General features: G+C 40.9%; 1 protein-coding gene across 4 annotated transcripts in view; it reads right to left on the reverse strand.

Annotated features, from left to right (window-relative positions):
- Positions 1-437: 437 nt before the first annotated feature.
- sdk2b (sidekick cell adhesion molecule 2b) overlaps positions 438-25,228 on the reverse strand; it is a 375,326-nt gene continuing 350,535 nt past the window's right edge. Inside the window, exons 39-46 of one of the 4 annotated variants that reach the window (XM_042508529.1) lie at positions 24,797-25,006; positions 23,513-23,638; positions 21,424-21,588; positions 20,572-20,712; positions 18,827-18,965; positions 10,633-10,762; positions 2,812-2,868; positions 438-2,296 (exon numbers count right to left, since the gene is read on the reverse strand). In XM_042508529.1, the coding sequence (XP_042364463.1) occupies positions 1,850-2,296; positions 2,812-2,868; positions 10,633-10,762; positions 18,827-18,965; positions 20,572-20,712; positions 21,424-21,588; positions 23,513-23,638; positions 24,797-25,006 (1,415 nt within the window). In that variant the 3' untranslated portion in view covers positions 438-1,849. Of the gene's footprint in view, positions 2,297-2,811; positions 2,869-10,632; positions 10,763-18,826; positions 18,987-20,571; positions 20,713-21,423; positions 21,589-23,512; positions 23,639-24,796; positions 25,007-25,228 lie in introns of all 4 variants that reach the window. The other 3 variants (XM_042508528.1, XM_042508531.1, XM_042508530.1) reach the window with 3 other exon arrangements.

Raw genomic sequence — 25,228 nt, forward strand, 5'->3', positions numbered from 1 at the left:
TGAGGAGAGGATTCGCAGTGAAAATGGCCTCATGGGCTGTGCTGAAATTTCTGAATGACTACGTACTTTTTGCCGAAGTTGCACGGAAATCAGTGAGGAGACATTGTTAGTCAAAATGTTGCTTTAGATTAGGTTAGTAGTTTCTTTATCAGTATTTTCATGTTTTGTCTCCACCCATCTCCCCTGTAGTTTTTAATTAAGCATCAGAACCGCTAACATTCAAAAATAATTTATTTCAGAAATGTACTGTGATCATATATTCATTCAGATTCTGCATGATAAGCTTTTGTTGCGTACAATGAAATCACCCCACAGAGAAGAAAAAAAATAAGATGACATTTTTTTGTTTGTTTTTTTAAACTATGAAAACTAGGAACACACCACTGAGTCTTCACTATAGCGTTATGAGAGCGCCTGACAGCGGCAGGACGCGCCGGCCCACTGTGGCGTTACTCCAGGCAGGTTTACAGATGCTGCAGGACAATCTCGTAATAACCAGACACACAGTGAATGGACCTGTAAAGCTCAACGCACGAGAAGTGTAATCGCACACACACATACACATGCACTCGCACGCGCATTAGCATTTGGGACGATACAGTCACACCTGAATAGTACAGAGTGGTTGATTACACAAAAGGGGGAAGAGGTGAGGCAATTCGATGACATCATCTCTTAGCGCAGCTCTCAGCGCTGCCCTGTGATTGTGAGCGATGACAAAAGATTTTATATCAGCCGGGAAGGGAAAAAAAAAAAATCTTATCAAAATCTTAACATTTTAGCAGCTGTGCCCACGTGTGACTGTCCCGGTCGACTTCAGACGGTCTCCGATTTCAAAGCGTTTCAGTATGCAGGATGATGTTTGTGTGTGAGCCAGCGAAGGGTGGGAAAAAAATATGGGTCGTGAATGCAAATTAATTCACAGCCCACATCTGTCAGGATTAAAAGAAAGGCTCTCGAGGACAGCCGTTTTGATGCCGCTGCAGTCCAGGGCACCGTCAGCAGTTTGGCGCCGGGTATCATAAATACGTGTTTCTCTATCAAGGCATCTTTGATCCACTGGAACACTCACGAAAAGACTCAAACACTTGGACAGATATACACCCATTTCATATATCTGCAGGATCCTTCGGGCACGGCATCGACATTTGACACAGTTGTCCCATTTTCCTATTTATTTGTGTGCTGGGCGCCAGAGAGCCGTTTCCATGGATTGTTTCGCCAACGTCTGCTTAAAACTCTCCCGGCCAACACGTTAAAATTTGTTCAATTTGGCATGAATTCTACATCCACGTCTCCTCTTTTTTGTTGTTTTTACATCCAGTCAAACACTTGTTCTTTCGCTTCCACAATATGGCTCCGTCATATTGTTATTTCCATCAATGCACACGCCGCATTGACTTGATTTTGTCTTTTAGGTACATCTACTATATATATATTTATATATATTTATGTGTGTGTGTGTGTGTGTGTGTGTGTTTGTTTCCAAAGATTCTTATGACTTTGTACAGAATCGAAGAGATTACCGTTTGAATGTGTAAAAAAAAAGACATAAAATCATGCAAAAAGCTCAAATGGCAAAAATAAAAGCGAAAAGATGATGCAGTATTTTATCAACTGGTGAGAGAAATCTAAACTTCCACACGTTAAACGATATTAAAAAAAAAAGGGGAAAAAAAAGTGCTCCGAAAAGTCTCATAGTGTTGTTCCGCGTGTATCCAGACTGACTAATGAAAAAAAATCTTTAAAAAAAATTGAAAAAGTGATGACAAGAAAGAATTTGATCGGGTTCTGTGTTTTCCTTCAGCACAAGATTTTTTCCAGAAATGTCCGTTTTTTTCCGTATTTTTCACACAAAGGAGGAAAAGCCAGCGATTGGGGCCCTTGAGCCAGGAGCTAGGCTGCTGGGGGGCCTGTAGAGGGTGCTGTGCTGGCTGGGGGGGTTGGAGCTCTGCTGGGAGGGGGTGGGAGTCCGGCTACCTTTGGGTCTGAACAGGCTGCCCTGGCCCTGGGGCTGCACCTGGGGCGGGCCCTGAGGCTGGCCCTGGGCCTGCTGAGGCTGAGGGCTAGGTGAGCTGAGCTGGGGGGGCAGTGGTGGTAGAGGAGGCAGCGGCGGTGGGGCGCAGTGATCTGGGTCGCCCGATTCGGATTCGGTATAGCTGTAGGCCTGTGCCCGGGAGATACCTTTCTGTTGGCGGCGCCAAGAGTTGTAGTAAGTTGGGTCGCTTATGTAGTGGTTGACGAAGGAGTGGGTTTTCTGTCGGTTGGGGTCCACCTCATACTCGCTATCGCTGCCCTGTGAAAGAAACAAATAAAGACTTTCACGTATAGCGTTAGTGCGGGTGACTGTGGTGTTTCCAATGTGGGGCAGTTAGAAATGCTGAGGCTATAAATGTAAATGAACATGAAGTTATTGATTTACTCTGCGCAGAAGTCATCAATTCACAGTCACTCCTCTCTGAACAACACACACATGCACACACACTTACATTTACAACACAGCACAAGAACACATGGACACCAAAAATGGTCAAAGCATGATCACGGACGGATGACTTGTTACTGAAGCGTGCATTGGAAACGGACCATCAACACAAGATGGCAAATTTATCCTTAGGACTTATTAATCAGTATGTTCAGGAGGTAAGAGTTTTGTGTCCGCACCACGCCAGCAAGGCAGGGTTTGGTGTTGTGTTGCACATAAAACCTGTAATGGGGGTCTGAGGGAGAGGATTGGATGGGGACTAGCAGTAGGAACCAGTCGCCTAAAAGGCTACAAACATTCAAAGCAGGCAGCCACAGGAACCTCACCAAATGCAGTGGAAGTGTATGTAGGCCACCTGTCCCATATGAAAACACCAGCGCCTCCTATGGGTGAACAAAACAATGGGTTTTACAGTACATCACCATAACAGAATGATTCAAATGGCCCTGTCATGACGATAATAAGATTAGAGATACGTCATACATGTACATATAGGTCCTTTGTGCCATTCTGGGTGAACAGCGTGAAATGCTTAAAATATGAATACTGCCTGGCAGTTGTCTGCCTCCATGAACCAGTCAAGTAACAGTTTTTGAGGTCAGATTAACCTTTATCTTTGACTTTTGACCACCAGATTCTAATTGGTTCATTATTGAGTCTAAGTGGACGTTTGTGCCAAATCTCAATAAATTTGCATTCATGAGAATGAGACGGATGCAAAGTTACAGTGAACTTGACTTTTGACAACCATAATATAATCAATTAACTCTTGAGTTCTAGTAGACGCTAGTGCCAAATTTGAAGAAAGACCTTCTTGAGATATTGCATTTACGAGAATGAGACGGATGCAAGAACAGAGTGATTTTTGAACATCAAAATTGTATCAGTGTAATCTTGAGTCCAGGTGGACGTTTGTGCCAAATTTGAAGAAATTACCTCAAGGTGTTCTTGAGATACCATGTTTACGAGAATGAGACAGATGCTAGGTCACAGTTACTTCAGCACTGACCACCAAAATCTAATATGTTCATTATTAAATGTCCAAGTGGACATTTGTGCCACAATTGAAGAAACAGATAATGAGAAAGTCTAACACAACGTCTGTCGAAAAGTGCAATTTCAGACATAGAAAGTGTGATTTTAGGGGCTTACTGGAAAGGAAGTACATTCTTTTTCTTATTCTGAAGTCAGTTTGAATTCCCTTCAACCCATCTGTGGAGAAATAGCCATAATCCTCAGCACATTCGCGTCCCTGACCCCCCATCTTGCTGCAGGCCAGGCTGGAAACACTATTGTATTCATGTCACGAAACATTCCATGTGTCAAACTGAAAGCAATGTGGTCATTGAACACTCGGCGGGGATTGCTCATGGTCAACTAATTGCCTTGAAAGCAAGCTGCCAATTGGCTCACTAGCATGTGATTAATCACCTGGCTGAGATGAACTAATGCACAGTCAAGTTGGATAATTTCCCAAAGAAGCTACTTGGACTTTACATTCAGTCTTACAAAAGAACAGCAACAAAGGCCTATTCTTTCCACAACAGTAAAGATGGTGCTGATAATTGTCTCAAGGTTCTTTGCTCTCTCTCACTCCCTCATATTATCATGTTCAATCTCCTCATACATACAGAAACACGGCTGTTGGCACGCACTCGAAAGATACACTCCAGAGCACAACACATATGTGATACATATGGCAGCAGACTCAGATTTCCCCCTGCCTCAACATGGCTCACGGCTCCTATACTAAAGCCCTGTAGAAAGACTTTTCTCTTTTAGTTGTCAGCAGAATTTATAAAAGTCCAAACAGACAATGCTTTTCTGCTTTTCTGATCTTTTTTTAGTTCTAAACAAAGGAAATGGATCCCCTCCCCCCTGCTCGTTTCCACCCCAAACTAATCAAAGGCAGACACTGTGCACAGCAAGGTTTGGCTCAACATCCACAAGTTGATCACAATGATCAGACTTTTTAAAAAGCTCCCTATACTCATTGTCATGTTCATACTTGTATTATGTTGTTTTTGCTAAAATATGTTTACTTGCTTTAATGTAAACAAAACAAAACAAAAACAAAAACATTATTTTCTCATACTGTCTACATGAATGTTAGGGATGCACGATACTATCCATCCAAAGAATTGATGATCACTAAAATCAGGTGGGAAAACGCAGATATATTGATATCAGCTATCTGCCAAATGAGTTGTTATATATCGGGGTGGGTGTTGTTTTCATGTTTCATGTTCGACGTCATGGACAGGCTGAGTAAACATAAGAAGGCAGCGTGGAGGCCAGTAAAAATGTTACAGTGGTGACTTCTTTTTTTTATCTCTCTTATTTATTCAGTCTCTCTTTAAAACAAACTAAATTTGGAATGATGTCTGAGTGCTGCTTGGATGGAAATGGATGGTAATTTGTACAGCCCATCATTGCATCTTACTGGCAAAGGGGCTAAAATTAGTGCGTTCACCCGAGTGTTGTATTTCCAGCAACGCCAATCGGAGCTGGAGTCGATAAATATGTGAGACTACTGCAGAGTCATTTGACCTGCGTGTGAATGCTGATTATAAACTTTCCCATTACATTAAAAAGCCAGATGTTAGCAGGTATAAGTAGGTTCGGCAGTAGAAAACAGGCTGTATAGTCAACTCAAACATTTTAGGGGACACAAACAAAAGAAAAGCTCATTTGGAGGGGGACTTAAACTTTCCTTTATATAATTGTTCCTCTCATTTAGGGGGGCAGGGCTGTGAGATGGATCAACGGCTGTCTGTTTTTGTTGTCATTTATAATATTGGTACCCAGTGGTAAATACTTGAGGCCAACCAGTGTTGAAAAGCATTCCAGTCATGCCAACGTGTTTAGCAACCCCACAACACAATTACAAGATCCATTCGCAGTGGACCAACAAGACATAGTGAGCCACTTCAAGCGGTATTACCTCACTCCAAAAGAATTAACACTGCATTGAGAGATGAAACACCACTCCAGTTGTGTGTGTGGGGTAGTGAGAAAGAGTGAGTGCAGACCAAGTGTTGACACAGTGAATTGCGTCGTACTCCTGCCTGGCTGTGGAGTGTGCGTAACAGATGTTCTGACTCTTGAGATGTTCTATGTACGAGTGTAAACCGCTGCAATCTGTCCTCCTGTTGGTTCATCATCACTCTTTAACAGAAATAACTCAAGGATCCAATTGAGGAATCTACAGTGGAGATGCTTGACGGTTTACCTCTGGGGCAGCACGGCCCATGAAACAGCTCCTTACTTGGACTCATTACGAGCTAATTACGAAAGCCGAATGCTGTGAAAGAAACAGACTTAAGGCATGAAATGCAGCACTGCACCTCAGCCTCCCGGGAACCAGCTATCTTATTTATGCAGGGAGACGTGTAAGACAGACACACACCAGCCTGCCAGTGACAATTATTAAACATTTTTTCATCATTACGATGTTAAATTAGGCAGAGAAAGAGATTAAGACATCTATCCAATTAACTGGTGAAACCTCTTGACAGTAGTTTATTTTATCATCAGCCTAATAAAGTTTCACTGTGTTCCTGTTTACAATCACTAACGTCATAGAAGAGAGAACAATGTGGGAGACACAAAAATATAAGAATGGATGTTTAATAAAATAGGCCAAAATTAATCAGACATTATCAGACAGATTGTCACACTCATTTTGTCACTTGAGACCCATTTTAAGTCCAGTGAAGCGGAGTGAAGTAGGGCTGGGCAAAATGGTCCATAAGTTATATTATGATATTTTAGGCTATATCACAATTCACAATATATACCTCAAGATATTTAAATCTCTATTAAAAAAAACAAAAAACTACTAAATAAACTACAGTTATGATGAAGTTAAATAAAGTAACAGTACTGTTATAGTAAAGTTAATTAAACAGCTGCTATAATAAAGTGAAAACAGCACTGTTATGAAAAACTTAAATAAAATAATGTTATAATAAAGTGAAATAAAGTACTGTTAAATAAAGTTAAGAGTTAAATAAAAGTTAAACAAAGTATAACTGTAATAAGTTTAAATATACACAACGTTTGCAATGTAGTCTCTTTACAGAGTCCACGTGGAACAAGCTTGGACTATAATTGATATTTTGCCCAACCCTCGAGCGAAGTAAAACAAACTATTGTGTCACTCAGTATTGAGAAGACATTGATTTAGATTTAGAGCAGCCTCGACTACAGCCATATATAGTCTGTAGCGCTCGCCATTGTTACTGCTACTCCTCATTGGTTCCAGCACACTGTTTGACAACAGCTTGAGTAACTAACAGCATTGATACCATGCAAGGCACTGATTGGCTAATCAAGTCCCCCTGCGGCGCTCATTGGTCATTTCTTATTTTAACTGAGAAACTGTTATTTCATGTCACAATGCCAGACAAATCAATCAACCTGAACACGGTGGAGTGGCCGGATTCAAAGCTTCCAGACCCAGGGAAAATATATTAGTCATTATCAGCAAATAGGGCAGGTGTTCAGACCATCAACTTTGACCTTTGACCTCAGTCTAGAGAGAGTTCAACTGAAAATGACGCATGGTGTCATATAAATGTTTAATATATTCTTGTTTCTATTTGTATTTATGCCTAAAGATGTTCCGCCAAGAAACTTACAATTAATCAAGTGTTAAAAATGCTTGTAAATAACTTTGAATTTTACTTCTCAATGGTTTATATACTAGCATGAGACTGAAAACACAATCTCCCGGCAAACATATCCCCCATCCCCCCTTGAAAAATTGATGCATACCCCAATACCACAGAGTGGGTCAGTCCTTTGTCCTCTAGTTATGGATTATTGCAAAGAGGAGGGGGAGAAAAGGAGGGGCTGTCTATGTCACTCTCATTGATGAAGTGGACGCAGCAGGGGTCCCCGGAGACAAAGACAGTATATGTGGGGCTCGAGGGGGATTAAAAAGTCCAGAGACATTCAGAGTACATACATTTTTGTGTGCGTTCAGCGATTTCTGTGTAGAGAAAAAAAAAGATTAGAGTGGAGGGAAAAACAGGGACGAGGAAAATATGTTTCTGGCATAATGAAAAAGCCTGCTGCATCAAAGTAAAGTTGTATTTTGTCATCATCAAGGCAGGGATATAGGCCTCCTTAGCAGCTCCAATCCCTGCTTGCTGCTTTAATGTATGTTGCTCAAATCAAAACAAGTATAATCAAGGGATTTTGTTGGGAATTAGTGCTGTCCCAGACTGGTGGACTTTAATGACAGTAATGGGGGCTTGTGCTTTCGTTGCATTTCTCATTTTTTCCCCTTTTCTTTAATTTGTCAACCATCTGTAGTTAAAGGGACTATATGACGCCAGTTTTCATCTCTCGCAGAACATTTCTGTCTCTCTACACCATCCTGTCACGCCTTAAAATTATTAAAAACTCGAATTACCACCACACAGTCCTATGCCTCCCTGCTACAGTCAAATTGCACTTACAGTTTACACCCATGTCTGAAAACGTTCTGTGAAACAATCTATACAATCAGCACAGTTTCAAGGTAGACACCCAAGATTAGTGTCACGAATTCAGTGTCTGGCCAAAAGTCTTCCCTTCTGTTCCTGAGTTATGGCACTGAATAAGCGCCAGAAAAAGCGCAGAAAGTTATGATGTCGCAGTGAAGCATACCTTAGAGGTTTTGGATAAAAAAGTGTAATCACTTCAACATTTTATTCTATTAGACATCTGTGTAAAATTTTGCCTAAGTGACCTTGACCACCAAAGGTCAAAAGACATGTTTTGTGAGGTTACAGTGACCTTGACCACCAAAGGTTAAATTTGTGCCAAATTATAAGAAATTCCCTCAAGGTGTTCTTGAGATATCGTGATCATAAGAATGTGACAGACAAGATCACAGTGACCTTGACCTTTGAGCTATGACCGCTGATATTTATTAGCTCATCCTTGAGTCCGAGTGAATGTTTGTGCCAAATTTGAAAAAAATCCCAAAAAGTGTATTTGTGATGTCATGTTCACAAGAATGGGACGGACGTACGGAAAACACAAAGAACATAATGCCTCTGGCCACAGCTGTTGCCGCCTCGGAGGCATGATAAAACGTAATTTACTTTCGGTCATTATTTTCCTTTATTCTGGGTTATGACATCATACTTCAGACTGGGCCAGTCAAAACAAAGCAGTGCGTTGTCACGACAGACGATCCAAACATTACAGAAAGTATTCTCGGTTGAGCGCCAGCCAAAGAGGCAGTAGCCAGAGAGACAGAGAGTGGGAGGGTGCAGAGAGAGTAAGATAGACGGAGAGGAAAGAAATCAGAGAGTAAGCATGTAACAGAAAGCAGACATTTTCATTCCTCTCCCACAGAATGCCGCTCTGCAGAGAGAGCGTGATCTATCCGTCTCTGAGTCAGAGATGAGATCATCTATCTTTGACTGGTTTCAGCCTTAAATGACACACAAAGACAGTGCCACGGAGACAACCTTGCAAAATGAGAAAGCCTATACTCTAAAGGAAAAAAAAAAGTCAATAGGGATGTGCTTGCAGGGGAGCAGAGCAGTAATGGTGGCCTTGTTGCTTTGCCAAGTCAATGTTCGCTTCCTCCAAATCCCCTCTTGAGGAGGAGCACAATAGTCAACTTATACCTTCTGGCGGAGCCCCCGGGGATTAAAGAGGACAGACGGCACAATGTCACACTGATAGCTCAGAGTTATCCGCTCAATAAAACTTCAAAGAGCATTCCTGGGTTTCTCCGAAGCACCATTGGGTGCTGATACAGTGGCCTGTCAGGGCCATGGCGGAGGGTAACAGGCAGGGCTCTGTGTGTTTCAGCTCATCAAAGCCAGCGTCAGAGCCTTGAAGGTGCAGCGCGGCAGCAGGCGGGCATCGTCATCTCAGGCTGCGTTGTTTGACAATACACAAGTGCGAACGCTAGATATGTCAGACAGGCGATGAAATGACGAAATGATTCATTTGAGGGGATGTTATCGTGCTGCGAAAGGTCCTGTCCGTAACGATTCATTGTGGGGAGATTTTCATTTGATCTGGAAATAGGACTTAGGTCCCGATAAGGCCAGGTGGGGAGAGATTTCTGGCTGCAGTATTCACACGAGGGAGCTGAGAGAAGATAATTTCAGAAATGCCTAAAGAATTTGTAGATAAAAGAGAAGGCCTGAAAGCAAAGGGGAATTCAGGACCACCACCCCCCTCTGATGCTTTCATCTGACTTGGATCAAAACCAGACTGCAGCCCGCAAGAGAGCCGGGGAGGGAGGCGACGTAAACAAAAACAGAAACAACATATATGCATAGAGGACATAGGGGAAATCAGATAAAAGAACATGTAACAGTAAAAGGGAGAAATCCAAAATAAAAAAACAGGGAATGAGAGACATGAGGGAGGGCGGCACACAGACTGATCAATGGACAGATAGAGAAAATCACAATTAATCGATTGCACTCTCTTACTGGGCAAAAGCAGTTTGGCTCAGCACAGAGCAAACGCAGACATTTTGGCAATACTTGTTCATCTATCAGTGTCTGCTTAGAGCACTTTAAAAATTCAAAACTATGATTTTCGACTACTTATAACGCTAATGAGGCCACAGAAGAGGAGTGAAAAGCCAATACAGTATTCTAAGTTTTCCTCTGAGATGAATTTTACTGACTCTGACCTGACTTGAGTAGGAAACTTGGACAGCCTGCCTGGCTGGAGCAGCAACTTCCAATACATAACTAGCTCTAAAATAAACTCCTGCGCCCTCGCCGTCTTACATAACAAGTGCTGTGGCTGAGTGCAGTGGCCTGGATCGCAGGTGGATGTTCTCCGAGTGACATTCTCCACAGGTCACTGGCTGGTCTAAAAACTGCTTTGCCGCCAGTGAGCAGAGTCATTAATCTCTCATCTCTCCTTTTGCATTACTGTAGCTATATCTCATGACCTCTGCGAGCCAAATGCATTCAGGTGAGCCACAGAGAAAGGACACTGTGTGGACAGTGTGAACTGACACGACAAGCCGACAATGCAAAGCTGAATTCTCAGGGAATTCAAGGATGACACTGTGCACACACAGACGGATACAAATACGGACTGAATGCAGACAGACGAACGTTTTACATACAGAGGCCATACAAGACAAAATATAAAAACAAGTATTGCACCTGTGAGTCCGAGATTTCAGAGGGTTTCTCAGTCAGACTGCTGCTCTCTGCAGGGATCAGGTCGTTGTATTTTGTGCTGACGTCCTCGTCTGAATAGTGAAGACTGCCTGGACTGGGCCTCGGAGGGGACCTGGGCAAAAGACAGATACAGACTGTCAGAATTAAGCCTCCTACAGACAGATTTTTAGCAACCTTTTAAGTTTAGTGCAAACTACAGTGTGTGACACGGATCTAATAAACGTGGGTACGACAACAAGTTTGATGTATGCAGACTGTACAATGACAACGCCTACTGAATTGCAGGCTATGACGCAGGTCCATCAACGCCAATATGCAAGAACAAAACATCATAAGCATGTGTCATTGTATGTTCCTGTAGTGGTGGGAGAGAAATGAAAAAAACATGAATTGAGCACTTGCTATAGTGGCATTTATGTGTTTCAAAAAAAAATCTAAAGTAGAGGAGGAGAATGTGAACGTGGTCGTCTTGGCATGCTAAATTTGCAACAGGAGCTCAAAGTTTTTATCAGCATCTAGCAGTGTCACACTGGTCAGTGCGTCATGTCATGCTGCTTTCGTTCTATTGGTTGGTTAGTTGACGTAGGTCGAAACAGCAGTCACACAGTGAGATGCTAATACCAAATTTCTGACACTGTCAGAGTTTTATCCCTGGCTGTCCTTGAACCTCTCTATCTGTGCCACGTAAGACCACCGTTTTAGAGCCACAACCAAAGATTTTGCCACGTCATCTTTTGTCTGGGACAGCCCAAAATCGCACAGCGTATACAGAGCTTAATGCAGTTGTTCGTTGAGCCACTTTTTGTTCCCTCTTGCATTATTTTTGCATGTCATGACATTCAAAATCAATTTGAAAGGACACTCTCATTGAGAACTGGATAAAATTTACATTTACTTATGATTATTATGATTATATTCATTTATTTATTTTTCATTTTTACATTTGAAAAGTTGTCATGTTCATCTGGTTGTGGAATTTGTTCATGTATGTTCATACTACCTTGAAAAAAAAACAATTTAAGGAATTTACAAAAAATACCCTAAAAAAACATAATAAGGATATGTCCAGTTTATTGCAATTTGGATCATATTTTCTGGCTTCGCTGTCATCCCTTTTGGTGATAAAAACTTCTTACTCATCACAGTACTTGCTGAGATCTGCAAATATACACAATAAAAAGCCAGATGAGACACAAATCATGAAGTTAGGCTCTCAGATGGATTTGAAACAAGAGGTTAGCCAAACTTACTTGGAAAAGAAAACAAAGTTAAACAGTAACATTTTTATGAAACTGTCGTAAATCTATCACAGCTGGCAAGATGCCTTTCTCCCTCTTCTCAGCAGTCAAGGATTACGGGCATTTCTGCTGTGCTCACCTTCAGATTCAACTTTAAATAAAGTGGTGTAGATACTCTGGCTGAACTGCTTGTGCAGCGTCCCCGTGGCCTTATGATCTAGGACACAATATCCTTAGTTTTGATTCAATCTGGGACTCTTTGTTGTACGTCATGTTTTCTTTCTGTCTCCACTGTCAACTTTCATACGAGGCAAACTGCCAAAAAAGTCATCTTTAAAATAATGTTGGCTTGTTCTTCTGAGACCATCTTCCAACTGACTTTGGCTCTGCATGAAAACAAAACAAAACAAACAAAAAAACAAAAAACCTGCAGCCCCCTCACTGATTTGAATAGATCAGTCTGGTGGAGCAGTGTGGGTGCCAGTGTAGGAGGGCAGGGCAAAACAGACAGGATCGCCTTGCAAAAAAGTTTAACCAGACTCAACTTCTACCAAAACTCTACTGTGGCCAAAAGCCATTTTATAGTGGAAATGTTGCACCATCATTCATCCATACCATTCTGTGTAAGAAGATGATATAATTTTTACCATATTTGTCATATGGAGAAAATACATGCTATTTCCACATTAAATGCTGCTGCTGCAAAAAAAATCTACTTTGTATGTAGTATATTGAATTATATATTTATATGTTTTAAATCTGAAAATATTTTGGCATCATGACAAAAACCGGGCATTTAAAGGTTTAAATTCTGATGGTTTAAAAATTAACAAATTAACGAAAGCTTGATTTTAAAAAGCGCATTTTGTGCACAGAGAGATGCTGATGAGTGATGACAAGTGTGTGTAATAATAAAGCAGGCTCTACAGGTTAATATCACAAACTGCATGTGTATGTTGCCCAATATGACTTTGTTGTATTGATGTTTCTGCGTCCCTAGATCTCAGCAAAAACTTTGGCGAGTAGAATGTTATCAATAAAAGCAATGGTTAAAGTTATACAAACTAAAACTTAAAAATCATTTGTCCTTCTTTTATCAATTCAAAAATCATATTAAAGCAGTTTCTCATAAACAAGTGAATTAAGCTTCACAATGACTCATTCTCCGTAATTTCTAAAGTAAGCGCTTCCTCTAAAGCTCACATGTATAACTGTGTGTGTGTGTGTGTGTGTGTGTGTGTATAGGAGTGCAGCTTGATGAGAATCATGGGACACTCATGAGTTTGCTCCCCACAGCCAGTTTCTCCTTTAGTGAATAATTCCCCCTGATTCAGTCCTCACTGTGGGCTGAGGAACGTCAAACCACTAGGCCCGTGTGACTACATTTTATAACTAAACTCTTGCGGTGCTCGAGGGGTCATCAAACAAATGGCAGCCTCGGGCTTTCCTCTGGCAAATGTTATCAGAGCCTACATGAGTTATGGCATGGATTAAGCTGTCAGTAGCATGCTGCGACGATCAAATATGTCATTCAGATGTGTGTTTAAAGAGCGTAAGTGATGTGACTGAGCACAGGGAGGATTCTTGAAGGGAGAATAGGGTCAGGGAGAGGTGTTGAGTGAAAACTAAAAGCTAAAAGAAAGAAGGAATTAGGAAAAATGAGGGCAGAGAAAGATGAAATACTGGAAAAACATTCCCTAAAATGGTCTGCTCTAGTCAGGAGTTCTTTAAGTAAATACGAGAGGAAAAAAAAAAAGAAAAAAAAAGCTCCTCCATACTTTCCACTGTTGCCGGTCCTGCTTAACAAACACCCATCTGTTTCTGCTGATTGGTGCTGGTTTGGCCGAGACTACCAGGACACACTGACTCCTGTTGACTTTCCAGGCCATCGTGTCGGCCGCCAGTCGCTGCCAGTGAAGCTGCTGCAGCGCACACACACTCAAACAGCCGCTTCACACGTTGAAAACCATATTAGCATTTTTCCAAATAAATTTATTTTGAAAGCATTACAAAAATGTTGTGGGTGATTTCCAGCAGTTTTCATGAGGGGTGGTGTTCTGAGTGTGGTGTGGACGAAATGGAAAACTCCACAGGGAAATCACAAAGCAAGCTGTAATTCAATTACTCTCCATGAGTTATATTAAACCAGAGTTAATTCAGTTAACTTGAGTGGAGGAGTGAAACGTGTACAATAGAGAGCTGCTTATATACGATGTGCTGCAGTACAGGCTTTCTAATCTGAGAGACATCTCTGTGCTAGTTTGAGGACGTTCAGAGCTTAAGTGTCTCCTTCTATGTAACTTTAGTGACAACTTTTAATACTGACGTGGAATGTATTTTAGTTATTGCAAAAAAAAAAATGGAAAAAAAGGTGAGAGTTTATTTTGAATGACAGAAGGAAGAAGGCATACTTTATTAATCGCTCTGAGGGAAATTTGATTCTTTCCTTTTTTGGGCTGGACCGCAGCCCGGTAAACAAGGAAGTGTGTCCACAAGTGAGTGAGTGATGACGCAAGAGTTGGTGTTTCCCTATTGGTTGTTGCTCTTTTGAAATGACCAGGCGCAGACTGCCCTGTATTACTGTGTTCCCCATTTTCTGTAACCAGTGTAACATGACAGCATGCTGGAACTAAAAAAGAAAGCTAGCTAGACAACTAGCCAGCTACTGAACCAGTAAAATTTAACAAATTATCATCAGTATTATTATTATTATGTCTTAAATTAAAAACCCTCTGGTATTTTATACATGGCCCAGCCATATATGAGGTTTTGACCCATTCTTGTTTTATATATATTGAAAAAAAAAAAAAAAAAAAAAAAAAAACACAAGAAATTGAAGGTAAAGGGAACCCCTAATGGACAAGAGTTACTCTTCTACTATTCTTATGTGTTAAAAAGGCATATTGAAAATTCAAGTAGTTCTGACCTAGTCTTGCCTAGTCTTGTTTTTGTAACTGAAAATCGCTTAGTTAACAAAAACAAAAAAATATTGGGAACCCCAAATGAAGAAATGGCAAAAACTAGTGCAGCATATTATGAAATTGAAGAAAATTGCTAATAAAATCCTACAAATCATTGACTGTTTTGAACTGAGAAGAGCTAGTTGTCTGAAATTGGTTGATAAAAGTGATGTGTGTAAGAATGCAGAGGGGTGTTTGTGTATTATTGCATTAACATGTTTTGTTTTGCATGATATACATGCATGCAAATCTCTGCTGTCTAAATGTAAAGGTTTAAATGTAAATGCTTACTGATATTCACTCTATTAGGGTTATGCTTTTTTGAATCAGGGGGTTATGAATGCAGTAATGGCATTATTAATCAAGTAAATTAATGGCAATAAAGCACATAAAAGTTTGACATTTCTAAAAAGTAGTTTCTGTCTAGCGACTAATTGATTAATAGGCTAACACTGAGCAGTAAAAGACATTTTTTACTGCTTTGGTTGTACTTCTCTAATCTGACGGGAACCAGATTGTCTTTGTAGTAAGATAAAAACTAAAAATTAACAGTTTATTAACACCACAAAAACCAAAATTTCCCTTGAGATTCATTTTTTATATTATGCAATCAAACTCAGATAACACTACAGCAAAGTTTAAACCACAGCTCTGAATTACGATCTGCGCTTATCCCCAAAAGCGCTCTCCAGCGTAACCTTTACCAACTTCCACTTCTCAGCAGTTCACCCCCTTATAACACCACCAAACAAAGAACCAGAGCCAATGTGTAGAAACGCTATTGGGAACCCACTGAGACATTATGATAAAGTGCCTGTTTAAAAACATCGAGGAAGCTCAGTCCACTTTCACCTCTTCTCCTTGACTCCCATACACTGTTGAGTGAGGCGTGAATTATTTATCAGCTCTCTCACTTGGATAGAGAAGGGTCCACTTAATCCTCCCGCAGCAAAATTCAGTCAGCAGTACGTCGGGTAAGAAACAAGAACCAGGGGGATGAAATCAAATCTGCCCCCGGTCTATACTCATTATCAGGCTCTCCTCTTGCCACAATCGCCTGTAGGGACTCATTAACATGTCTGAAGTGTTCAAGAGCTTTGTCACTCAAGAGTGTTTAAAACCGTGTTAATCTACACGGAATTACTTCACCAAGACCTCCTTAAACCCCAGACCAGCGTGGCAAAGTAAGTTTTGAACTATTAAAAGAGAATGATACAAAGCCATACAGGAATGATGCTGTTAATGCGACACTCTTCATTCGAACAACAATAAAACACTGATCTGCTGGATGCTGAACCTCAACCCACGAAAAACATTTGGAGTCCTGTGAGTCCGAGCAGGAGTTTATGTGCAGTCAGAGTGGATTTACACTGCAAATGTTTTACATAAACGGTAGGGAACTCATAATACCTTGGCTGTATATTTTTAACCAGAATCAGCATTGCGCCTTGAAACACAGTTCTAGTATATAAGTAGTACTGTTTTACTATTCTTCATTCTTTCATTTAAAACACCTGCCACCAAAAATAATTTTTCTAGAACTACTGAAATATATATATACCGTGCTTGCGCACCGAGTGTACTGTTGTCACAGACGGCGCAGCAGAACACCAGGTGCAGTGACAATGAAAGTTAACTGTTCATTATGCTGGGTCAAAAAGTTTGCATTCACTCACTCTGCACTCTGCCTCTCCTCTCATCCATAGATCTTATCAACTCTGAGCAGATCAACTGATCAATTATCTACACTGCGATTAAAACTGCTGTTAAGGGGCAAAAATAACTCTTGCCAGCACTGTGTTTACACATCTGCAAAAACATCTGAAGTTAGTGATTGGGCATAAAATAATTTTTTAAAAAAAGGGTCACTCACACAGACCTGAATCCAGCCAGCGAAAACCCCAGCTCTGGGGAATTAGACAGACCCGACTTTCTGCTAGACCTGCAAACTTTCTGTTGCTGCCTATACACAAGTTAGACCCAGCCCTGCTGCTGCCCACCAGACAACTGTGACACCCTGTGCTGGTGGGTGTTTGTTGACAGAATCAGAGCCGCGACAGCTGCCAACCAAAGGTCCGGCTCCCGAGACAATGGGGTAGTTAGCTAGATAATTCTTGTCTCATTTGTGGTCTGATAAACAGAGAGCACAAGCTCTACATGAAACAAGATTAAATATATCAATGTAAGGGAAACAAGACAAGACAAAGGAGGGAGCTGTGCAGGAGCAGGGTGTATTTTCAAATTCTGCTGTCTTTTTATGCATTGTCAAGGTTTCTGCCTTCCGCAGCTTTAAAGCAAAAAACCTGTTAATTTCCACCTCAAGATGTCAGTCACCAAAAGTGAACTCCCTGTTACTGTCATTCATATAGGCCCTTTTGTTAAGCAAATGATCTCCATACAGAGAAAATCTTTGTATCCAAAGTCAAACATAAATGGCATTTGCAGTGTGACACAGCTCTGAATTACAATGAATACAATGGGATTAACAATGTTTGATTTCTGATCCCAGTATCAGGCCGAGGACTTCATCCTGTCTTTAGTATTCTGAGACTGGAGATCAAGATGTGGCATTAATCCATAATCGGGGACTCAGGTGTTGGGATTTGGGCTTCTCTGCTATGGGCCGAGTTCAAAGAATGCTGAGTCTGAAAGTACATGTGTGCATTCTTTCACTCCCAGCCTCCCCCCTCAAGCTGGAGACATAATAGGAAGCTGCCTGGAAGCTCCTCAAAGACCAGCAGCAGCTTTGATCTGTCCTCGAGGCCACACTCACATGCACACACACTGATGCACACACCCAAAACAAATTTCAAACACGTTCTTATACACAAAACAATGTTTTTTTTTCTAACAGACTCATGCAGACATGCACACACAGAGGAGGCTAATTACTTTCGGTGAAACATCTGAGTGCACCTGTCTCCCCCAAATCACATCTGAGTCCGTAACACTTCAGCAGGAATATTTAACAGGCTTTACTCTGGGGACACTTTTGCAAAATAACAGGAGGCCAGGGGCCAGTCACAGCACCTCCATGCATGTTTCTTGGACTTAAGGACATTTCTAGAATTATATTTTTGCTAGTATTTTAGCACATAATTAGGATTTTAGGAAAATTGGATTCTGGAATGTTTTTAGGATTTTAGCACATTTCTGGGATTTTAGGTTGTTTCTAGGATTTTAACACATTATTAGGATTTTAGGATGTTTCTCAGATTTTACTTTTCTATAATTTTAGGACACTTCTAGGATTTTAACACATTTCTAGGATTTCAGGACATTTTAAGGATTTTTCGATGTTTCTAGTTTTGATGCTATGTATGTGCTCTGGGACCCTGTGTATACTAACAGTACAAAAACAACTCCTAATATGAATCACTTAACTTTTATTGTGAATTAGAAAATGGTCAGGGGCCACGCGCCATCCTATCAGGGACAAGATTTGACCCGCGGGCCATAAGTTGAGTACTGCCGCTGTAAAGAATACTGATATCCATATGAAATACAGTCACTGCCACAAACCTTCAACTGTCCTAAACTATGCAACCACAGCTGTCTCTAAATCCACATCTTTGCTACACAGGTATTAATAATCTAATGCAAAGCATACGGTCGGATCCTAAATTGGACTTATGACTCAGCCCTGCAGTGTTCTCAGCACAGGTGTCAGTCAGAGCAATTGGTTTTAAACAAGGTCGCAGTCTCAGTACGCTACATGTCCTACAGCTGGGATTGACTGACTGGTTCTGAATTGAATACAGAAGCTCATTAAATCCAATGTAAATCTTTTTATATACCGTTCTTAGCAGGGAGAGGGGAGTTAAGTCAAAGTTGTCAGGAGTTTTTTTTCCCACAGAGGTGAATTCTTTCTGCAGATAACCCAATTATCACCTCATATGGTTATTTAATTTTGACTTTAAGTTTCTAGTTTAAATACAATCTGCACTTTTAATTTTCTGAGAAGTGTAGATCACTGACCTGGTGTAGACGCCGTTCTTTCTGCAGAAGGAGTTTTTCACAGACAGCCTTCGATTGTTGAGCTCCAGAGCGGGGAAGCGGCCTTCGTCCAGGCTGACCATGTCTCCGTGGGTCAGAGCGTTACAGTTGGAGTTGTTACCTGGACACACGTACAGAGACACTGTGTGACCACAGGCCAGACGGGACAGGAAGGTTAGTGTTCGGGAGATGAATAGGATTGATCAATGATTTGATCAGTGGGTAAGTGAGCTAATTAACAAGGCAGGCCAGGTGCTGTCTTCTTAATTAAAAAAAAATGTATTATTCATGGAAATTAACAGGTCGAAACTTGCCTGTTTGATACCAAATTCCAAGCAAGTAAACTCCTATAACTATTTTTGTGACTTAAAGGCTGAACATTATTATTATGATTATTGGCTTTATTGCTGAGAATAACAAGAAAAGATCAATATCAGAAAATCTGCTGCTGGAGCCAGAGGCTGCTTAGCTTAGCATTAAGACTGGAGACAGGGGGAAATGCTGGCCTTGGGGTGTTCATTAGTGAGTTTAGGGCATGCTGGTAGGCAGGTTCTGTTACCTTCAGACCAGGTAAAGCTACCTGTTTCCCCCTGTTCCCAGTCTTTGTTAGTTAAGCTGCTGGCTGCAGTCTTAGATACTGAACAGACAGAAACGAGAGTGGTATCAATCTTTTCATTTCAGCCCAAAAGTGAATAAGCATATCTCCCAAAGTGTTAAGTCATTTCTGTAAATCTGACTCAGCTTCAGCTTTGTTTCTTATACAATATGTCTCAAAAACAAACGCTCACAAAGAAGATAACTTCAGAAAAAGGTCTAATGAAAAAGACATTTTCTATAGAATTCAGCATCACTAAGTCATAATGACACATGCATATACAAACTCACAGAAATGCATGTACAGAATATGTCAGAATATGATAAATGAGGGTGCCTCTCTGCGTAAACACTGTCTATGGATCACACATGAACGGGCAATAACACAACTATTTTGCATCGACTCCCAAGTGTCCCTCATGATTAATCATCCCGCCAACACTGTAAACTGAGAGTGACAGACTTTCCTCGCCGCGCTGCAGCAGATTAATGTTTGGAGGCTCTGTTGTTTGCAGTGCTACAGGTTAAAAACACTTTCAGCCATCCTGAGACTTATGAGGGCACTGCAGCAAGGCCGGGACCTCCGCGGTTGCTTCAGGGCTACTTGAGGTCAATTGGTGGTTACGCAAACACACAGGAAAAAGAAAAACCACTGGGTAGGTCCAGTGGCCTGGGCCAGATTCCTGTAGGGGGGATATGGAGGCTTTGAGAGCGTCTTTGTGTTCGAGTGAGAAGGAACCTCTTGTTTTTCCTCTGTCAGTCAGAAAGATGGGCAGTGACCCGCAGGGACCCCCTCCCCTCCCCTGCCTGGCAGCTTAACAGCTATGGCAGAAGTGCTGAGCGGAGGGAAATACCCGCTGATGTCAGAGCTGCACTGAATGGACAAGTATGCCCCCTACTTCTCGACTTCTCCTGCTACTCAACCAATTATCTGATACACTCAAAATTAGAACATACCCCTCTTTAAAAAGTTACTCAAGTTCCTTGCTATTTGAAAACTGCAAATCATTAAGTCCAGAAAAAGTCAAATCATCACATTCTTAGCCCTCCGTGCCACTGGGTTAGGAGGCACAAGACTTTTTGAATAGTTAGAAGTCTCATTAGGAACTCTGCATTTACTTGTGTGCACTCACCTGATTCAGACTTCTTGGCGTACTTCTTGCTCTGTCCTCTGATAATGAGGATGAAAACGAGCAGCAGGATGAAGATGAGCCCCACCAACGCAACCACGACCAGGAACCACCACTCCTCGTAGAAAGGCGCCACTTTTTGGGCTGGGTGAAAATATCGGAAATTGGAATTCATGGTTGTTAAAAACAACTGGTCGTATTTCTGTGATGTCTGAATCACCTCAGGGGATTCAATTTATTCTGAAAATTAATTTTATTAAGAAATACATAAAAAAATATCCACGCTGCACCTCATAGGGTGACTAGAGATGCCAACTCCACTGTCTTTTTTTTATCTCACTTTATTTATTTATTCAATTTATTTTTTCAATTTTGTATTATTATTAATGACTATGTATATGCTGTATTATATAATACTAGTCTTGTCTATATTCCATCTGTCTATCTACCCCATGTACGCATCTTCTGTCACTACTTATTTATTTTTTCAATCAATCAAATTTGACTTATTTGGCACCTTTCAAACAAATCGAATGCAATTCAAAGTGCTTTACAGTTTGATTGAAGAAAAAAAAGAACAACAAATAAGCAGAAATAAATATTAAAAAAATAGAACGAGTAAAAAACAGCAAACTTAATAGGTAAAAAACATAAAACAGAGCAAAAATAAACCATAAAATTTTGACCGTAAGACACTACATAGAAGCCAGGCTAAAAAGATTTGTAGTTTATGTTTAAAATTATCAATATTTGCAGATCTTCTCAGATACCCCAGCAGGCTGCACTTACTGAAATGCACTTTGCACTCACTAATGAAATTAAAAAAAAAAAAAAAAGACGTGCATAAAAGCTCACCTGATATAGAAGGAGAAGGTAGACTCGGGGAGCCGTAGCCGTAGTCGTTCACTCCGATCACCCTGAAGTCGTAGCTGACCCCTTGCTTCAGGATGTCCATGTTGAAAGTGTGCGATGTTACTTCCTTGGGGATGTCCTTGATTAGGATATCCCACAATCCCTCATCTGTAATGGAGTTGTAACTTTAGGTGAGAAATGTAAAAACATCCGAACAATGTCAATATGTCATTGTTAACAGGTTGTTTGTTTAGTTTGATGTAAGGCTCGGGTCGGGCTGGCAGTTCCCAGGGTAATTCATAATTCCTACAAATATTACACAATCCATCAATTTCACTGCTCCCGTAAAATTTACAGCGACCAAATCTACATCGTAAAGAGCCGTGCAGCCATATTTCAAATGAAGCAATGTTAGATGGCTTTCTGCTTGCTTTGGAAATCCTGCCAGAGAACATTTATTACACATCGCTGCTTGTAAACATCAATGTTAAGTTTGACTCTTTTAATGGGGAACACAAACATAAACAAGCACCCGAGTTCATCCGTCATGTTGCTGAACTTTGGCGAAAAGTTTGAAAAGCTGACGTAATTTGATTTGAAGACAAAAACAAGTCATCAAGTTATATGATACTGCAGAGTTATGGCCCCTGGCGTATGGAGACGAGAAGATGGGGGGAGAGTTTGGTTTAACCATCTTCCGTGTCCCCGGGGCATCACCTACGCTGTATATTAGTTTTTGCAGTGCTGCTATCACTTCTGAAAGGGGACCTTTTTGCTCATTTTTCAGGTTCATACTTGTTTTTTTGGGGGTTTCTACAAGAACATGTTTACATGCCTGGTTCATACAGACAGCGGCAAGTCAAATTCAAGGATTTTGAAGCACTCATTTTTATGTTTAAGAAGGAAATTGTTGTTTCCACAACCATCTGTTGCAAGAGAATTGTGCAAATTTGTAAAAGGAGCAAACATGCTGACAGTGCCTAAGATTAACTTGTTTTATATTAATTAATTACAGTTTCTATTAATAGGGTATGTGCTTGGCAAAGAACAAAAATAAAGAAAACATTCTGAGCATAGAACCCTGTTTAATAGTATAAAAAATACTTAATTTTTATTATACTGTCTGTACAGGAACATCTGCATTGTTTTAGTGCCTGTCTCTTGAAGCCCACATTCTGAGAAACCCGTCTGCTCTGATTGGTCAGTGTTTCCAGATCTTTCGCGTCTGCGCTCCTGTCATCTTTATACCACAATTTAAGCCAAAGAAATGACTGTAAAAGTAAATGTTAACACTTTCTACTGTGAAAAATCACCAATTTAAGCTATTAAAAATTAACATTTTTACAACTGGACATATTTCAACGGAAAAAGGATCCGAAATCAGGGAGAAAGCAACATCAGCAACAAAGATTTACCACGTAGCTACATGTAGTAATGCTACTTGCAGTCAGAAGAATGATTGTAATGGAGTATAGCGTAACTTTCTGCGATAAAAAATCCCCACTAAATACTTCTTGACCAAGATCTTCTACTCAGCATGCTGCTACATGACATTAGCGTACCTGGAGCAGATGACCATATTAATAAATGCGTCATCAGCTGACTCATGAGAAGTATTCAGAATGGTCAAAAGCCAGAGGTTTTTTGCTCCCTGGGATTACTTTTACACACTCTTACCTCATTATGTGACCATGTTTAAGATGAATGTCCAACATTTTAAAACTATATACAAAACAGGCAATAAGGAAAAGCATAATAAGTGTCCTTTAAAATCTAGAATTGCATGCCGCTTTCAATTTTCACTCCAAATAAGTGAAACACATCTCTCCCTCTGAGTCACCGAGCATCCATCACCATCTTAACCCTGCCAGGGCCTGTCAATCACAACTGCAACCTGATCTTGTCTCAACTGCAGCGCCACGATCAATAACCCATTAAAATACCAGTGAGGGAGACTCCAGGGCAGCAGATGTTGACACTCTACACCACTTTTCTTAATCAAAGCATCAAGGAGGCTAACATGAGGCGAGGTTTACAAATTCATGACTCCAGTGGTGATCATCTGTGTCCTTATGCAGCTGAGAGCTCTCACCTGAAGGCCTGGCCTCGATCACGTAACGTGTGATGGGAGCACGTCCTGGGTCCCCGCTGGTCCAGTGGATGGTCAAGGCTGAACCATAGCGTGTGATGAAGGGTTCTCCGGGAGGTCCTGGGGCTCCTGAGGAAGAATAATCAATTGTTAAAGGAAAGTATTTAAAAAGAAGAATTAAAATAGAAATACTGCCTCACAGCTGTATGGTGCCTCAAACCAGTCAAGCTGTAGTTACAGTTTTCTGTGAAAACGAGGATGCTTCACAAACATCTTCTGCACGACAGCACAGCTCTATACAGCCAGCACAGTTTAAAGGTGGACATCAAAGATTAGTTTCTCTACGAAATGTTGACCTATCTGAGTTTTGACGTTGAGTAATGGCGTAATAAAGTGTTTTTGCAGAACATTATGATGTCACAGTGATGTTAATGTTTGACCTTTTGGATTTAAAATGCCAGCACTTCATCATTTTATCCTATTAGTGTGAAATTTTGTCATAATTGAGTTAAGGCAAAAATAACACTGACCTTTGGCCACAAAAATGAAATCATTCTTGAGTCCAAGTGGACGTTTGTGCCAAATTTAATGAAATCCCCTCAAGTCGTTCTTGAGATATCTTGTTTACAGCAATCAAACAGAAGAGGTCACTTTGACCTAAGAGCATAAAAAACTAACTACTTTATGGTTAAGTCCAAGTGGACGTTTGTGCCAAATTTGAGGAAATTCTGACAAGGCCTTCTTAAGATATTGCATTCATGAGAATGAGACGGATGCAAGGTCATGGTGACCTTGACCAACAAATTCGACTCTGTTCATTCTTGAGTCTAAGAAGACGATTGTGCCGAATTTGATGAAATTAACATGAAATAGGTGTTCTTGACAACAACAGGAAAAAAAGGTCAAAGTGACCTTTGACCTATAAACACCAAAATCTTTGCTCGTTACTGAAGCTCAGTGGATGTTTGTGCCAAATTTTGCAGAAATATCCTCATGGCCTTCTTGAGATATCGCGTTCACGAGAATAAGACAGATGCAACGTCACAGTGACCTTGACCACGAAATTCTGATCTTGACACAAAGTGGACATTTGTGGCAAATCTGAAGAAATTCCTCAAGCTGTTCTTGAGATATCAAGTTCACAACAATGAGACAGACAAGGTCACAGGTCTTTGACTACCAAAATCTAATCAGTTCATTATAGTGTCCAAGTGGATGTTTGTGCCAAATTTGCCTTGGCTATAGAAAAAAATCTACATTTTTACTAACAATCATCAGAGCCTTTACCTTCTCCCGGGCCGGTGGTGATGTTGGCCTCCACCTCGGGCCCGTAGATAAAAGTCTTGGCCCGTATGCGGAAGTTGTAGGTGATGCCATCAGCCAGGTCTTTGAGCTTCAACCAGAGGGGGCCGCTCCCCTTCACATCCACTGTCACTGTCTTACTGACGCCTGGGGGGGAGGGGGAGTGGAGACAGTCGGCACAGGCCACTGAAGACTCTAGACAAACAAACCACATTTAGAGCAGGTCTTACACAGGCCGGGGAATGTGGGCGCAAACTCAACACAGGGAAACACACACACGCAGAAATGGGATTAGTCATGAGAAATATGTTTGCATTTTGTAGGTATTTGTGATGATAAAATAAGATATATAAAATGCTGCAATGACAAACAAGCTGTTAAGGTGATGATTAGCTTGTAGCCCAGAAAAATGCACAC

This window comes from Plectropomus leopardus, chromosome 19 (assembly GCF_008729295.1).
Source record: "Plectropomus leopardus isolate mb chromosome 19, YSFRI_Pleo_2.0, whole genome shotgun sequence".
In the NCBI taxonomy this organism is placed as follows: Eukaryota; Metazoa; Chordata; class Actinopteri; order Perciformes; family Serranidae; genus Plectropomus; species Plectropomus leopardus.